Below are 17,985 nucleotides of genomic sequence, written 5' to 3' on the forward strand. Positions count from 1 at the left end.
AAGATTTAGGACTTTTTTGACTCTAACCGGGTTTCCCTGGCACTCACCCATTTCTCTGTTCAGAGTTATCCGAAGACATCAACCACCCACCAAAACCATTCCTGCCTTGTGCCTCAACTCAGGTTGCTTTCCTCAAAGTTGTCTCCACTGCCTTTGCCCTTTCAAGCCTTTCTGTTTACTGCATTCTTCATCCAGTTCCTTTACTGAAAACTTCTCGTGCTATATACAGTATTCTGTACTCGACAGCTTGACACTTTACATGTATTATCTAAAATTGTCTGCCACTATTTTGTGTGTGTTTTATTTTAGGCAGGTCTATTTAAGTTAGACATTTATACTTTTCTTTACCAGAATGCGTATAAAAAAGTACTGAAACCACAGTAAGGCATTGGCTAAAAGTTTGTTGATTGATTGTTAAGATTTGGTAGCACAGTTCCCATTGCATGGATCTTACTAAATAATAAGCCTTATAATAAGACTTCTGTTTGCTGTTCAAAAGTCAAGTTATCTTCTGGGGAAACAGATGTATTCTCTATTGCCATTGAGGAAAATACCTCCAAAGTTATTATATTTTATATTTTTCCAAAAGACTTTTCTAACAATAATTATATAAAATGCATAGAGGGCAACCATATCTTTAAAGGTAATTCTTTCCCAAAGAAATTGGATTTTAAAGCTCTTTTTAAATTAGAGTTTTATAGTGCCCTTGGCTTAAATAAATCCAAATGAGCTTTTTTTTTGGTTAACTGCCTTATAAATGTTTTATTTGGACAAAAGTCCATTGTTGGAATTAATTTGATTACATAATGAAATAAAGCTCCTGTTTTTTTCTTTCTAAGTTATAACAAAAGAAAATGCACCAAGAAAAGAAGGAAAATGGAAGTAATTCATGGCCAGGACTAAATTACTCTGTATGGGTAGTGTCTGTTCTCCTTCACTCACCTTGAACCACAGATCTTCAGGTGCATCTTTCTGGTTGATCCAGTTCTATAGTTATTCACGGCAAATGAACATGTGGCTTAATACTTTGTAAAAATATGTGTTAAAAGATTTATATCTCATGTCATATTCCAAAAGACTGTTAAAATCTCTTTAAATATCTAGCATGTCAGTTGCCTTATTTCTTTACCACACTCACAGCATCTTTGAAAAATGCCCTCTGTAGTTATAAGCAGTTCAAGCCTGGCCTTTGATCAAGTAGCCCACAGGGGCAGCTCTTCCTATGCAGGCAAGCCCCCTTGGAGGGCTTGTCACACAGAGGTAGGATGGGTTTTCAGAAAGACTAAACCTTTTTAAACAAAATTAAATTCATTTCATAATTTTTTTCTCATTTTTTTAAACTGAGGAGGACATCATAAAAGAAAAGCAGTGGGTTGGAAGAAGGTGGAGGAAGAGCATTATTTGAAAAGCAGACTGATAAATGTGCCTTCATGATGTAGTATTGAGTACTCTAAATACCCAATAGAGTGGACTGAGAAAATCCAACATAAAATTTCCACCAAGAGGAACCTGACATAATTTGGGGGGGGTTTATCATATGTATTCTACAAGACAACCAGACTGATCTCTTCAAAAATGTCAATATTCAGATAAGGGAGACTGAAGACTCAGTACAGTGTGGGATCCTTGATTGGATCTGCACTGATAGAGAAAAGGTGCTATAAATTTCACTATTGAGATAATTTGGTAAACTTGATTACAGGCTGTGTAATAGATAATATTCCATTAGGCTAAACTTCTTGGGTGTAATAGTGCTATTGTCTTTGATCTTAGGAAATATATACCTAAGTATGTAAGGGTGACAAGTACCTAGAACTTATTTTCAGTTGGCTCAGCAAAAAGAAAGTGTGTGTGTGTGTGTCTGTGTGTCTGTGTGTGTGTGTACCGTTATGCACGTGCTTGTTGCTGAATGAGTTTGGGATTTTTTTTTTTTCCTGACACTTATTTTACACTAAATCATGTTCTGTGGGTTTTCCTTCTTCCTATTCTTTAGAATAAATGCTCATTTGTGACCTTCTTACTTTATTTTTCTTCTTTTGTCCACCTCATTTTGATAGCATGGAGCTGCTTGGGACTACTTCTTGAATTCAGTTCTATAAATCCATATTTATAAACTAAGTTTCTTTTCTTACACTGCAGTGATTAATCCTGTACTCTAGGTAGCATAAATATATACTAATATTGTTCATCAATAGAATAGGTAAGAAGGAGTTCCCATCGTGGCGCAGTGGAAACAAATCTGACCAGGAACCATGAAGTTGCGGGTTCGATCCCTGGTCTCACTCAGTGGGTTAAGGATCCGTTGTTGCCCTTAGCTGTTGTGTAGGTCACAGATGTGGCTCTGATCTGACATTGCTGTGGCTGTGGCCTAGGCCAGCGGCTGTAGCTCTGATTAGACCCCTAGCCTGGGAACCTCCATGTGCCACTAGTATGGCCCTATAAAGACAAAAGACCAAAAAAAAAAAAAAAAAAAAAAAAAAAAAAAAAAAAACCACAAAGAATAGGTAAGAAAATATGGATGAATGGATTTGTGTAATTTTGTCTAAAACACCTTTTAGACCTATTTTATTCACACGCCTTTAAGAATGCTAGTAATATTCAGGTACAGAAAGGTGAACTATTTTATAGCAACTTTAGATTCTCTAAGTAAGCTACTTAGAGCTCATCCGGAATATTTAATAATTTGTGAAACATTTACTTGTAAGGCTGGTCTGGGAGTGCCATTGAATATAAGTTGAAGTACAGAATTCTCTGGTCAGTGTTGTTGCTGTGAAATAATAGAAGAGATGATATTCCCCATGCTGTACATTTCATGCCCATGACTCCTTTATTTTGTAACTGGATGTTTGTACCTCTTACTCTCTCTCACCTATCTCACTCCTCCCCCACCCCTCCCTTCTGGCAACCACCTGTTTGTTCTCTGTATCTGAGTTTGTTTCTGTTTTATTATTCTAATTTTTTTTGGGGGGGGGATTCCACATATAAATGAAATGATACGGTATTTGTCTTTCTCTGTCTGACTTATTTCACTTAGCATGTACCCTTTAGGTCCATTCATGTTGTCGCAGATGACAAGATTTCATTCTTTTTATGGCTGAGTAATACCCTGTTGAATGTGTTTATGTGGGGGGTAGGGAGTATGTGTATATACTACATCTTTATCCATTCATATATTGATGAGCACTTGGATTGCTTCCATATCTTAGCTATTGTAAATAACGCTGCAGTGAACATAGGGGTGCATATATCTTTTTGAATTAGTGCTTTTGTTTTCCTTGGAAAATACCTAGAAGTAGAATTGCTGGATTGCATGGTAGTTAAATTTTTAATTCTTTGAGGTTCTGTTTTCACTATGCATTGGTGCATAGTGGCTGCACCAGTTTACATTCCCACCAATAGTGGGTGCACAAGGATTCTGTTTTCTCCACGTTCTCATCAACCCTTGTTATTTGTTGTCTTTTTGATAGTAGCCATTATGACAGATGTGAGGTGATATCTGGTGATTTCTATTTTAATTTTGTTGAGTAGTGATGTTGAACATCTTTTCATGTGTCTCTTGGCCATCTGTAAGTCTTCTTGGGAAAAATGTCTGTGCAAGTCCTATGCCCACTTTTTAATTGGGTTGTTTGATGTTGAGTTGTATGAGTTCTTTGTACCTTTTGCATATTATCCCCTTATCAGACATGTTGTTTGCAAATGTCTTCTCCCATTCAGTAGGCTGCCTTTTTTGTTTGGTTGAGTTTCCTTCACTGTGCAAAAGCTTTTTAGTTTGATGTAGTCTCATTTGTTTGTTTTTGCTTTTATTTCCCTTGCCTGAGGAGACACATCCAAAAAAAAAAATTACTGAGACTGATCTCAAAAAGAGTACTGCCTACATTTTATTCTAGGGGTTTTATAAAGGTTTCAGATCTTAATTCAAGTTTATTTTTATATATGGTATGAGAAAGTAGTCCAGTTTGATTCTTTTGAATGTAGCTGTCCAGTTTTCCCAACACCATTTATTGAAGAGGCTGTCTTTTCCCCACTATATATTCTTTGTCATAGATTAATTGTATCAGATTTAAAAAAAAAAAGTTGAATCTGAATTTGCTCCTTTTTTTCTTTGTAAGTTCTCTTGTGCCTCATATAGTGCTTGTATACTCTGAGGATGAGTTCTCTCTCCTTCTTCTGTTGGTCCATCTGTCTCTGGCATTGATCAGAGGAGAAAACTGAACAAATATCCAGAATTTTCAAATAAGCACAAAATAAAGGAAAAACACTTGGAGAGAGCAATGATGAGAAGGGTCTGCTCATGGTTGCTGTGTGGTTGAGTCTGTCTTGAGGCAGACACACTGGGAAGACTAACTGGGACTGGCCAAATTTGTAGCATCATTTATGGCCAATAGAGAAAAGCTTCTGATAGCTTCTGCGTTCTAAGAACATGATCTCATCTCCCTATTAACAAGGAGTGTGAAAAAAACAGGCAGGAGTTGTCTGTCTTCCCTCTTCACCTCAAATCCCAGTCTTAAATAGCCTTGCTTTCTTGGGAGGAATTATTCCCTACCTTCAGTCAGTGTCAGTCTCTCCGCCTGTCTCAGGCAATGCTTACCTCAAACTTTCTGCATGACTTTGGTGCAACAATTGCGCTTTCCTGGATTACATTTCCAATTCCTCTTAAAACAAAACAAAACAAAACAAAAGTCTCCCTGGACTGGACTCTGCTGCCTCCTAAGCCATCATGCTAGATGTATTTCCTTCCTTTTACTAATTATTTCTTGGAGCTTTTCCTCTGTCAACTGACTGCATTCACTCACCATCCACTCATGTACGTTTTCCACTTGTCCACTCACTTCTGCCCTCACCGTTCTTCTGCATGTACTCTCTCAAAGATTATCTCTGAGATTCAGATTCTGAACGCAAGGGCTTTGAGTCTTACTTTTCCTAATTTTTGTGCACCCTTTGACATGATCCGCCGCTGTCCCCTCACACCTCAGACGGTGACGCCCTGCTTCCGTTCCACCCTCGCTCATTTCAGTCTGTGGTCCTCGCCCTCCTCCTGCATCTGAACCTTACCCAGCGCCTGGTCCTCAGCCTTTTTCATTCTTCCCCAGTAGCTTTTCCCTTCTGGATCCTGTCCTGCTCAACAGCTGTGAGTATGTCTGCGTGTGGACCATGTTCACCTTTCCAGTTTAGAGCCCCTTCCCCCTCAGAGTTCTCTGCTTTGCCATCTATGTTTCTGCAGCCTATAGTTCCATCTCTATAGCTTTCCTCTTAATAGTTTGACTAAAAGAGATTCTGGTAATGATAAAGTAAACATTATACTCAGAATAAGGGAAAACTCGTATGTAACCACTCCCACTCCCATCCTGGCAAAGATTTATTTTGTATTTCTCCTCCTTTATAAGACTGGTCAGAATTTTACTTTGACTAATTGAAGAAATAGTTCTTTAAGGTCAGTCTCCACTGAGTTGCATGAGAATAGACATATATGCATCCAGTTCACTGCTGTGCTTTCTGTACCAATTAGAGGGTCTTGGCACATAGCAGGTGTGCAGTAAATTTTTATTGAAGGGAGGACTGAATGAAGTAGGAATTGACCATTAAAGATTTGCTAGTAAGCTATCAAACTTTATGTAGGTAATTGACTTTTTTACATTTTCCTCAAAATAATATGTTCTCTCTTATAATGATTAATATTCAATAATCTTAAAGAAGTTAAAGGATAATTTTTATAAATCAGTTTTGTCAGTGATTTTTAAGGAAATTTGAAGGGTATCTGTTGGCAGATATTCCTTTAATTTTGTTTTCATTGTTATATTTTTCTGCAGCTAAGGCATTTTGAGTATTGATTCATTCTCTTAGCACTGTTAATGTTAATCTTTTAAAATAGTTTAATGTTTTCTGATTATAACAGTAACATAATTCATTACAGAAAGCTTAGAAATACTGAATATCTTCGGTTACAATTTGGTTAATTTCTTTACACACCTTTGAATCTATATCTGCACACACACACACACTTGCTTTTTTCCCTGTATAAAATTGGATCTTACTGTATATGGTAGCATGTGTATTTACCTTATACAACAGACTTTTTCTTATGAAATATTTCCCTAAGTGAGATGTGTTTTTTAATGGTTTTATGGTATTATACTATATAGATGTACCATCATTAATTCAATGAGTTCTTTATGTTAACAATGTTAAACCTGTTGGTATAATATGCAACAATTAAGGTCCACTTAAAGTACTTCAAGCTAATATACCATACTTTTTCAGTGAACATACTTTATTACTAGTGAGTTAGTTGGTTTTTTTGTTTGTTTGTTTGTGTTTTTTTGTTTGTTTGTTTTTTGTCTTTTTGTCCTTTTAGGGCCACACCTGTGGCATATAGAGGTTCCCAGGCTAGGGGTTGAATCAGAGCTGTAGCCACTGGCCTTTGCCACAGCCAGAGCAACAAGGGATCTGAGCCTTATCTGCAACCTACACCACAGCTCGTGGCAACGCCAGATCCTTAACCCACTGAGCGAGGCCAGGGATCCAACCTGCATCCTCATGGATGCTAGTCGGGTTTGTTAACTGCTGAGCCATGATGAGAACTCCACTAGTGAGTTAGATTTTAGTGGGAACATGTTTATATTGCCAGTATATTTGCTATGTCTACCATAAAAAATGCCGTAGGCCTTTTTGCTGTGTCCTCATGTGGCAGAGGGAGAGAGAGGAAGTAAGCACTCTGGTGTCTCTTCTCATAAAGGCACTAAATCCCATCATGAGGACCCTGTCCTTGTGACCTTCTCTAAACTTAATTATCTCCCATTATCTCCATCTAACATCATGTTGGGGGTTTGGGCTTCAACATGTGAATTTTGTAGGGTTGGGGGGAACCCATTTCAATTCATAGCATCAACAATGAGAACTTTCAGAATCAACTTGTTTTTACCTAAGTAGCCTTTTAAAACTAGGATTTTGAATTGTTCTTATTTTATCTGAAAATCTTCATAGAAAAAATAAAAATTACTCACAATTGCTTATTCATCATGGAATATATAGTTAAATTATGCATTACTGGCATAAAATGGAAGTGTGAAATTGTATGAAATTGCTGAAATGATTGTACTATCCTATTCCATGAACGTTCATAGTTCCAGAAAAACGCAAATGGCTCTTAATGTTTTTTAAAATAGTTTATGAAAGGAGACATTAGAGACTTTCCTTTTCTTATGTGGAAAATGCTAGTCAGTTTTATGGATGATTACAATCACTTACTGAAGTTTCTTTCAAAATTAGTCTCATTCCCTCCATAAATAAATGATACATCTAATCCTTGGTATCCTATACTGCTTTATTTTCTAAAAAATACTTATATAACATTATTTTTTAAAATGTCAATATAAATTAACCTTATTAACAATGTCACTGGGGTAGGATAAAAACAATCTTCATTTACTATTGAGAAACTTGAAGCTTGGAGCAATTAAGTTATTTTACTTAGGGTCAAAAATTCAGTCTGGGTCTATTACGTTATTTCAGGTCATGTATCTTCTATGTGTTCAGAAAACAAAGAACCATTTATATTGCCTTTGGCTGAGAAATACTAATTAATCAGAGAAGATACTGATAAATGATTACCTTTGTAATTATTAGAAAAGTGAACTGTTAGAGGATATTATTTACACTTAAGGTACTTGAAAATTCATATATAGCATTTTCGCTTTTAAAATAATATAATTAAATAGTGGCATATTTTAAATGGTCATTTATGAGGGCATTATTAATTTATTATTGTACTTGGCATCCTTTCATTTTTCATTTTTAAGGTTTTAGAAACTTATTTCCTGGAGGATACAAATATATGTGGTCAGTGTAGTACTGTATTTATTTTATATAATGTACGTTAAGGATCACATAATTGGCATACTCAGCATGTGAGCTATAGTGGTACAAAGCCTGTACTATTTAGAATAAAGTAAACAAAATTATGCAAATTCAGATTTTTTTTTAATAAGCTGCCCATTTTGACTTGTAAGATGGACTATGTATGTATTAGAACAGAAGTTGGTGATAAAGTCTTTTCCACAACTACTCAACTCTGCTGTTATAGTGGGAAGGCAGTTGTAGGGCAGTCCACGAAGGAATGGGCAGGGCTGTGCTCCAATAAAGCTTTATTTCTGAAGACAAGCAGCAGCCACATTTGGTCTGCAGGCTCTGGTTTGCTAGAATATAAAATGAAATAGAACTCCCTACCATAATATTTCCCTACTATTTCTCAGGTGTTTTGTTTACTTAAATTCCGTTCTAAATTAGAATTTAATTAATTAAAACATGAATACTTTAATTTCTAACCTCTGTCCCCTTTAACTTTACTGTTTAATTCACATTTTTGTGTGCTCCTGAGCGTTTATATCTTCATATACTTTTCTAGGCTCTCTAACATCCTCACACAGCTTTCCAGCCTTGCTGTCAAGACCCCAATTTAATCAATCCAACATTTGCTGAGTTTCAGGAATGAATGGTCCTAAGGAAATGGTGATGGTGGATATAAAGAAAAGCTAGAATCCCATGAATATGGGTGATCTTGGAAGACTTTAAAAGAGACAGGACTTGAGCTGACTCTTGAAGACTGAAAGGAAATTAAATTCAAAAAAAGAAAAGAGTATTTCAATATTGTGTTGACAAGGGAAAGCTCATATTTGCTTCCCTCACTCTTTTCATCCCTAATTATATGGAATTTCCCTACCATGGCCTGGTCCTTTTCAAGATCACTTCCTAGAGCAAAGTGCAAACAGTGTGATATTTTCTTTGGGGATTCCATCTCTTGGGGTTATCTCTTTTCCTTCCACATGCTTAGGAAGATAAAAAGGGGATGCATGCAGACATGTGCCCTGGGGAGGTCTGCAACCTGTGGTCCAGACCAGCTCTGTTCTAGGCATTCTGGAAGATGGACTTCTCTCCATCTGGTTCGTGTGTTTTCCCATAGTGCCCTTTCCATTCTTTTCTGGCATTGATGTGGTGGACAGGTGTGGCCCTGAGGGAATGGAATAGGAAGCCAACCAACTTTCTTGCTTATGGGCTACTTTTAAGATTAAATGTGCAGGAGGTCCCGCTGTAGTGCAGTGGGTTAATGATCTGTGTTGTCTCTGTGGTGGTGTAGGTTTGATCCCTGGCCAGTGCAGTGGGTTAAGAAGGATCCAGAATTACTGCAGCTGTGACATCGGTCACAGCTGCAGCTTGGATTCAGTCCCTGGCCCCAGCAACTTCTATATGCTATGAGTGTGACTGGAAAAAGAAAAAAATTAAATGTGTACATGAAAATCTTCCATGGGCATCTATGTTAGCTTATTAGACACAGAACTTAGAATTTGAAATTAGGTTTACCAAAAAAGAGAGACACTAAACAAGCATTTCCCTTCTGTGCATGTATTTTCCTGTGGACCTACTAGGAAAAGGGGTAGTTGTGGTAAGACAGATGGAATCTTGCCATCTCTTAATCCTTTTTCCTTTATATGATTACATCTCATACCTGCTCTCATAAAATCCATACAGCATGGGGTTCCCATTGTGGCTCAGTGGAAATGAATCTGACTAGTATCTATGGGGACACAGGTTTGATCCCTGGCCTCCCTCAGTGGGTTAAGGATCTGGCGTGAGCTGTGGTGTGGACTGCAGACACGGTTTGGATCTGGCATTGCTGTGGCTGTGGCTGTAGCTGTGGGCTGTGGTGTAGGCCAGTTGCTACAGCTCTGATTCGACCCCCAGCTTGGGAACCTCCATATGCCATAGGTGAGGCCCCCAAAAGACAAAAAACTGATGCGGCAGACCTAGAAGTATATGGACAGGGGGAAGACAAAGCCCCTTTTGGAGAGAGTAAAGCCCCTGTGGGGGGTATCTCCAGTGTGAATTCTTCCTTCTGCAGGTGTAGCCACTTGGCTAGCAAGTGGCAGCCTAGATTTAGCAGCAGGACTCCAGTTACCAGGATCTGTGGAGAGCCAGGTAGTCTGTCTTGGTTGCTCAGGCTGCATAAACAAGTTCTCTACAAGAGGGCAACAGCTTTGCATCTTAATTGCAAAAGCATTTGGTGCCGAACTTCATTTCTAAAGCCAGAGTAAGATCACATTAAAGTGAGCAAAGTTCTAGGACACTGATTTTTAGCTTCTAGATTGTTGAAGTATGTAGTATTCACTTCTTTTTGCTTCAGAATGACAAGGGCACATCTCTAAGCCTTAAGTAATAGTTAGGAAGATTGTTGGTTGACCACGGTGGTGCTATGGAAGACCTCAAGGATCATGCAATAATGGAAGTGTGGAGTTCTCATCATGGCACAATGGAAACGAATCCAACTGTGAGGAACCATGAGGTTGTGGGTTTGATTCCTGGCCTCTCTCAGTGGGTTAAGGATCTGGCGTTTCTCTGAGCTGTGGTGTAGGTCGTAGATATGGCTTGGATCTTCGTTGCTGCGGTTGTGGTATAGGCCAGCAGCTGTAGCTCCAATTAGACCCCTAGCCTGGGAACCTCCATGTGCCTCAGGTATGGCCCTAAAAAGCAGAAAAAAAAAAAAAGGAATGGGAGTGTTACTGGAAAGAGAAGATGCTGTTGTTGGAATTAAGGTGGGGAAATCTCAGTGAAATCCTTAAAATTCCAGAACTGAAATGAAAATAAAGACCTGTACTCAGAACCCTTTGGCTCTAGGAATCTGACTTGCCTGGAGGCAGAGGGGAAATTAGGCAGTGAGTAAAATCACAGTATTTGATTGGTGAGCACAAAAGTACTAATCGGATTTTGTAAGACCATTTGGGAATGAAAAACATTAGCTTATTAATGATGGCCATTCTGAGTGGTGTGAGGTGGTGTCTCATGGTAGTTTTGATTTGCATTTCTCTAATAATCAGTGATGTTGAGCATTTTTTCATGTGCTTGTTGGCCATCTGTGTATCTTCCTTGGAGAAATGTCTATTCAGGTCTTTTGCCCATTTTTCCATTGGTTGATTGGCTTTTTTGCTGTTGAGTTGTATAAGTTGCTTGTATATTCTAGAGAGTAAGCCCTTGTCAGTTTCATCATTTGAAACTATTTTCTCCCATTCTGTAAGTTGCCCTTTTGTTTTCTTTTTGGTTTCCTTTGCTGTGCAAAACCTTGTCAGTTTAAAAATTACATATACATGTATGTGTAACTGGGTTCCCATGCTGTACAGTGTAAAAAAAAAAAAAAAAAAAAAAAGGAAAATGTAATAAAAAATTTAAAAAAAAAGAAAAGAAAAGCATTATCTTTAAAAACAGTTGAAAGAGGCCTTTGGGAAGACACAGGGCCTGGATCTCCTGCTCATGCAAAGCCTCCTTCATCTCTAGGCCTCCTGGGTAGGGCAGAGACTTACTATGAGGCTTTTCTCCTGATCCCACCACAGCCTCTAGGAAGCTGGACTGGGCTAGAGCAAACTCTCTTCTCAAAGAACAGGTAGTCTCCTTTGTCTCTTTTCTCATCACTGTTTCATTTCTAGGAAAACATACTTAATTTTGAATGCTTTAATCCTACTTAAAAAGTCTTCAAATGCAAATTTTAAGATTGTGCTTAGTAAAGTTAATCTATGTGTACTTAAATCTATGAGTACAAAAGTAAAATTAAAGTAAATCTATGAGTATAAAAGAAAGGCATGAGGTTTTAGTCCTTGATATTTACTGTAGCCAATATTATGTGTATAGAAAAAAAATCAATGAAAATGAAAGAATTAACCTCTAGAAAATAATATGGTTTATTGAATTCTTCTCCTTTTTTCTTAAAACCATGCAGGTAATATATGCTTTGAACACTAAAAACGATGAGCATGAATCTGCAATTCAAGCCCTCAAAGATGCTCATGAAGAGGAAATCCAACAAATTCTTGCAGAGACAAGAGAAAAAATATTGCAGTATAAAAGCAGAGTAACAGAGGAGTTAGACCTTAAGAGAAAGATTCAAGTTTTAGAAGCATCATTGGAAGATCATGTAAAAATGAAGCAGGCGGCTTTGGCAGAATTTGAAGCTTATAAGCACAGAATTGAGGACATGCAGCTTTGTGCAGAAGCCCAGCATGTCCAACGCATCGTAACCATGTCTAGAGAGGTCGAAGAGATTAGAAGAAAGTTTGAGGAAAGGTTACGGAGTTTTGGACAACTCCAAGTACAGTTTGAAAAAGACAAACGGTTGGCGTTGGAAGATTTGAGAACTGCTCACAGACGGGAGATCCAAGAGCTGCTGAAGTCACAGCAGGATCACAGTGCCTCAGTCAATAAGGGGCAGGAGAAAGCAGAGGAGCTGCACAGAATGGAGGTGGAGGCCCTAAACCAGACACTGGAAGAGCTAAGGCTTGAGCGGAAAAAGCTAATTGAAGATTATGAAGGCAAGCTGCATAAAGCTCAGTCCTTTTATGAACATGAGCTAGATACTTTGAAAAGGTCACAGCTTTTCACAGCTGAAAGCCTCCAGGCTAGCAAAGAAAAGGAAGCAGATCTTAGAAAAGAGTTTCAGGGACAAGAAGCAATTTTACGAAAAACCATAGGAAAATTAAAGACAGAGTTGCAAATGGTACAGGATGAAGCTGGAAGTCTTCGTGACAAATGCCAAAAGCTTCAGCTAGCGCTTGTTACAGCAGAGAACAATGTTCAGGTGAGTAAAGAATATTACATTCAACACATGGATTTTTTTTTCCAGTTTTCTCTTTTTCTTTCTGATTAGACCACTTTAACTTTTTTTTATCCATTTTGCTTTTTTTTCTACTTTTGTGAGAAAATCAATGGAAAGATAATTTTTACTACCTTGTAGCTGTTACTTCCTACAATGTATGGTATATATATATATGTGTGTGTGTGTGTGTGTGTGTATATATATATATGTGTGTATATATATATATATATCAATGTGTGATATATATATATCAATGTGTGATATATATATGTGTATATATACATATACATATATTTTAATGGCTGCACCATGTATTTTAATGGCTGTACCTAGGGCATATGGAGGTTCCCATGCCAGGGGCTGAATCTGAGCTCCAACTGGCGGCCTATGCCACAGCCACATCAACACCAGATCTGAGCCACATCTATGACCTATGCTGCATTTTGGGGCAATCCTGGGTCTGTAACCCATTGAGCAAGGACAGGGTTCAAACCCACATCCTCATAAAGCCTGTGTTGGGTTTGTAACCTGCTGAGCCACAATGGGAACTCCCAATTTCAGGTATTAAAGACCCCAAGAGATAAGCTCAAAACTTTGTTGATTGTTTATGAAAGGATTTTCTTTTCCTTTTCTTCTTTTTGTTTTTCTTTTTAGGGCCATACCCACAGCATATGGAAGTTCCCAGAGATAGGGGTGGAATCAGAGCTGCAGCTCCCAGCCTATGCCACAGCCACAGCCACAGCAATGCCAGATCCAGCAGCATCTGGGATCTGTGTTGCATCTCAAGGCTAAACCAGATCCTTAACCCACTGAGTGAGGCTAGGGATTGAACCCTCATCTTCATGGATATTAATCAGGTTCTTAAACCCCCTGAGCCACAGCAGGAATTCCATGAAAAGGTTGTTTATGGATATTAAAGAATATTTGAATATTTTCACAGTGATTTGGGAAGGTTGAAATATTGGTCTTAGGGTTTAATTATGTCTTTTCCCTTTCCTTCACTAATTATGGTCTGCACATCAGCTGATATCCAGACACTGAGCAAATAATTAAGATTGCTTTATAAACCTGAATTAAAAAGGAGTATGGCACCAGTCTGAAAAGAAGCCAAAAATTCTCTACAGAAAGCCTCTTTGTTTTATTGGCATATGAAATTTTACAGCTGTGTTTTTAATATCATGGAGCATTTAAATATATTAGGGAGGGTGGAATAGGCTTTCATGATTGAGTCATATGCCTTATGAAGATAACAGGTTATCACTAATACAGCTTCAAAACTAGGTATTGTTAAGTGTGACTTTTGAATAAGAGAAAGTTACTGCTGGTAGTTTAAATGAATTATTACCTTAGTATCATTCTTGCATATTAATAATGGCTATTCAATCTTTCTTAGGTTCTTCAGAAACAGCTTGATGATGCCAAGGAGGGAGAAATGGCCTTATTAAGCAGGCACAAGGAAGTGGAAAGTGAGCTGGCAGCAGCCAGAGAACGTTTACAACAGCAAGCTTCAGATCTTGTCCTCAAAGCTAGTATGTCTGACCACAGTTCTTGGTGTATTCCCCAGCTAACAGCCACACTTAAATATTAATTCAAGATAAAATTAACCTTCTCTTCTCATATTTTCAAATTATATTTAGACTCTAAATATATTTAAGGATTCTATTATGGTATTAATTAATCATAAAATAAACAAATGATAACTTATTTTTAGGAATACATTTCTATAGGAAAAATTAAGTTATAGGTTTTAGAGAACCAATAAAGTCAGTCATTAAAAGAAAAACACTGAGGGGCTTTTTCCTTTTGAAACATTTAAAATACTTTAAATATTCAAAAATACTTTAAAAATATTTAAAAATACTTAAATTAGTGGAAATATTTAAATTAGCAGCAGCCTCATTTCATTTTAAGCTAAAGCTGGGTTGCCCATCCTGCCATGGCTGATGTACTCACTTGATAGCCCTTACTAGTGTGTGTGTTGGGGGTACCCATGCCAATCTGAAGTGATATTTTTGCCCGGGTGTTTGGTGAGCCAAGGGGAAGCCATTTGAACAGGTTCTATGAGGATGTCATCTGATTGGTTGGCTCATGGGTGAATCCCAGATACCCCTTCCCTGAAAGGAGTAGCTTTGCAACTTTAACCTGTGTGAGAACCACGTGGAGGGCCTATGCAACCACAGTTGCTGGGCCTCAACCCCAGGTCTCTGGTTCCATAGGTCTGGGGTGAGCTTCACTGCTGACTGGTGGCCCAGGTGCTGCTGGTGCTGCTGGTCCAGGGCACTTGGAGGACCACTATCCTAACGCATGCCTCCTGAGGCTTTTTTCTCACACTCACTTTTCATCTCTCTGGCTCTGTTCATACAGCCCCTCCCTTTTTTTCTTTTTTTTTTTTTCTTTTTTGCTGTTGTCATTTATTTTAGTTTTTCATAACCTTCCTGTCCTTATCTGTCTCTTATTACTCTGCCTTAATTCTTTATGAACTCTGTTGTCTAAAACAAATTTAGTTTCAACCAAACTGCTGCCTGTTGTCTTTACTTCCTGAATACATTTTCTCCCTTTTTATCTTAGAATTTGGGGGAGGAAAGAGATTAGAACAGAATAAATTACTCATTTTAATGCCATAGTGCCAGTCAGTGCATCTTTCCTTACTTTGTTTTACTTCCAAGACTTTCATATGTACCCTTGAGGAACTGCTTCTCCAACTTGTATAACTTGAAATCTTCAAAAAGGATTGGAGTGGTCCTAGGTGCAGGGAGCAACATCAGTGATGTGAGAAGGGACTTCTTTCTAATTTAAGTTATTCTTCTTAGATAGTTAAGTATTCTTGTGGTAAATATTTCTATTTTATACAGTGAAGAAACCAAAGAACTGTTTGTACATGTAGACCACTGCTTTTACTTAGGTATTAAGTACATTGTATCATTAACTAGAATCTGTTTTATACCACAATGTAACAGATTTTAAATTGGGGTTTTATTTTGGGGGAGTAGGTCATATTGGAATGCTTCAAGCAACTCAAATGACCCAGGAGGTTACAATTAAAGATCTAGAATCAGAAAAATCGAAGGCCAATGAGAGATTATCTCAGCTTGAAGAAGAAAGAGCTTTTTTGCAAAGCAAAACCCAGAGTCTGGATGAAGAGCAGAAGCAGCAGATTTTGGAACTGGAGAAGGTAAGGAGCAGTGGAGGACGCCACAGCCTCCACCAAAGAAAGGAAGAAAAGTTCAGTTTTATTCTTTTTCAGATATGATTTATTTAAATGTTTACCTCTATTCCACAAATAACAGTCTAGTAATGTTTTGGTTTTCTTTTAAAGGGAAAAGGTACAAAGCTGGACTACTTCATATTGTGTATATGTTCAAAATATTGTCAATAATAATTTATAATATAAAAACTTAGAACATTTCAACTTATTTCATGCCAAAAACTGAAGAAACCTGTATTTCAATGAAATGTCTGTTATGGTTAAGCATATTTGTTTTTCTTTTTTTCTTTTTTTTTATTAAGCAAAATGAAATATGCAAAGTTTCTTTGATGCTGTCAAACTAACTGATAAAATCAAGCTTTCTTTTTTTATGTATATTTTTTATTAAAGTATAATTGATGTACAGTGTTGTGCCAATATGTTTGTTTTTCTAGTGATGGAACATTCACCTAGGAAATGTTCTTGTACATTCACCTAGGAAATGTCTCTAAAACCAAAAAAGATGACAAGAATCAACCTCTGAAAATTCATATGCCAGTGTACTCAATTTCTGAGTTAAAAAAATAAGACATGTCATGTGTAGAGTAATTACTGAATATTTATTCGAATTTTCCCGTATCTACAATACAGTGTAGATCTACAATCTACAATACCAGGTGGGAATTTGGGACACTCTTCCTCCTTCTCTTGAAGCTGAGTGTATTGAATATGTCTGGTCTCCCTGCCATTACTCACCTTCCATTCATCCCACTACCCCAGTGTGGGCTGGTTTCCCTTGTCACCACTCCATAGACTCAGCATCGGGCTCAGCCTCCGGTAACATCTGGGTTGCTGGACTTGGTGGCCCTGGTCTTACTGTGGTACTGATTATTCTCTGGCTTTCAGCTTCTCTCTTTGGTTTTCGCACACTTTCCTCCTGTCTCCTGACCCTGCAGTCTTGTTTGGGAGCTTTCTTTCTCTGCCCTGCATCCTTACCTTGGATGCTCCTCTCGAATTCTCATCTCAGTCCACAAGTGCCTCCATTGCAGTAACATCAGCTGTCGCTTGTTCAAGGAGAGCTCCTCAAGCTATCCCTCTAGGCCAGGTCCTTCCCTGAACTTGAGTCCTGTGTATCTCACTCCCCCTAGATATCTTTGTTTCTCACAAACGTGTCAAATCAACATGCCTGAAACTTTCTCCCCACAAAATAGTATATTTCCTTTAGTCCTTTTTTCAACCAATAGCCCTATAGTCTATCTAGTTTGGTAAATCAGAAACCTAGGAGTCATTCTCCATTACCCTTTTCTTAACCCCCTATCTTTTCCCAAGTTCTTTTAGTTCTGCTCCCTTAATGTATTTTTATTCTATCCTCTCCTCTTCCTATCCATTTTCATATCCCAGATTTAGACACCTCCACTCTCCCTGCCTTCAGTCAGCTCACTAGCCTACTGCCAAGATAATTACTTTTTAAACTGAAGAAATTCTGACCGTGGGCAGCAGCTTCAGCCATGCCCAGGAATTCCTGCCCACCCTGCCCAATGGCGTCTCTCTTCCTCATCACCGCTTCCTTCTTTCTTTCCTTGCTTTTCTGATTGAACCCTAACTCGTGCAGTGTTATAGATGGAAGCTGTGATCTACGAGAAGAGGGACATCATGTCTGAGCTGTGAAATGAAAAGACCTGGAGGTGATGGTCTTTTTAAAAGACCCTTAAAAATGTTTATTTCAAGTATTCAAGTAGGGGCTCTGGATTCTAGGGCCCCCAAGTCAGAGAGAGCTAGAAGAAGGGTTGGGATCCAGCCCTAGAACACTGCTCTGAGCCCTGAACCCCAGCACCCCTGAAACCTGTAGGGGAGGCTGGAAAGGAAGAGCTGAGACCCAGGCTGTCCCAGGGAAGAAGGGACGAGGCTAGGGGTTTGTTTTCTCTATCTACACCTCTGCCTTTGAAAGGAAAGAAAGTCCAGTACCTTATATTCAAGAATCTTCCTTAGGGCTTTTCTTCCCTCATTGGGCCTTGGGAATAATTATAATCTCTTATGTAAAATAATTTCTAACAACTGTAAAATATTTACTGTGGGCCAGATATGTTGCTAAATATTTTGGGGCAGCTTATCTCATCTTCAGCAACTCTGTAAAATGGATTCTGCCTTATCATTCCCATTTCACATAGAG

At 38.2% G+C, this 17,985-nt stretch overlaps 1 protein-coding gene across 6 annotated transcripts in view; it reads left to right on the plus strand.

Moving 5' to 3' along the window:
- Positions 1–17,985, plus strand: part of FAM184A (family with sequence similarity 184 member A) — a 109,241-nt gene that overhangs the window by 29,264 nt on the left and 61,992 nt on the right. For all 6 annotated transcript variants that reach the window (XM_021088987.2, XM_085016432.1, XM_021089003.2 and 3 more), the window contains 3 exons: positions 11,759–12,613; positions 14,025–14,160; positions 15,622–15,803. In XM_021088987.2, the coding sequence (XP_020944646.1) occupies positions 11,759–12,613; positions 14,025–14,160; positions 15,622–15,803 (1,173 nt within the window). The remainder of the gene's footprint in view (positions 1–11,758; positions 12,614–14,024; positions 14,161–15,621; positions 15,804–17,985) is intronic.

This window comes from Sus scrofa, chromosome 1 (assembly GCF_054392235.1).
Source record: "Sus scrofa isolate SSC_HxYL_T2T_F1_AM1 chromosome 1, Sscrofa_HxYL_maternal_Yorkshire_Landrace_v2.0, whole genome shotgun sequence".
Lineage (NCBI taxonomy): Eukaryota > Metazoa > Chordata > Mammalia > Artiodactyla > Suidae > Sus > Sus scrofa.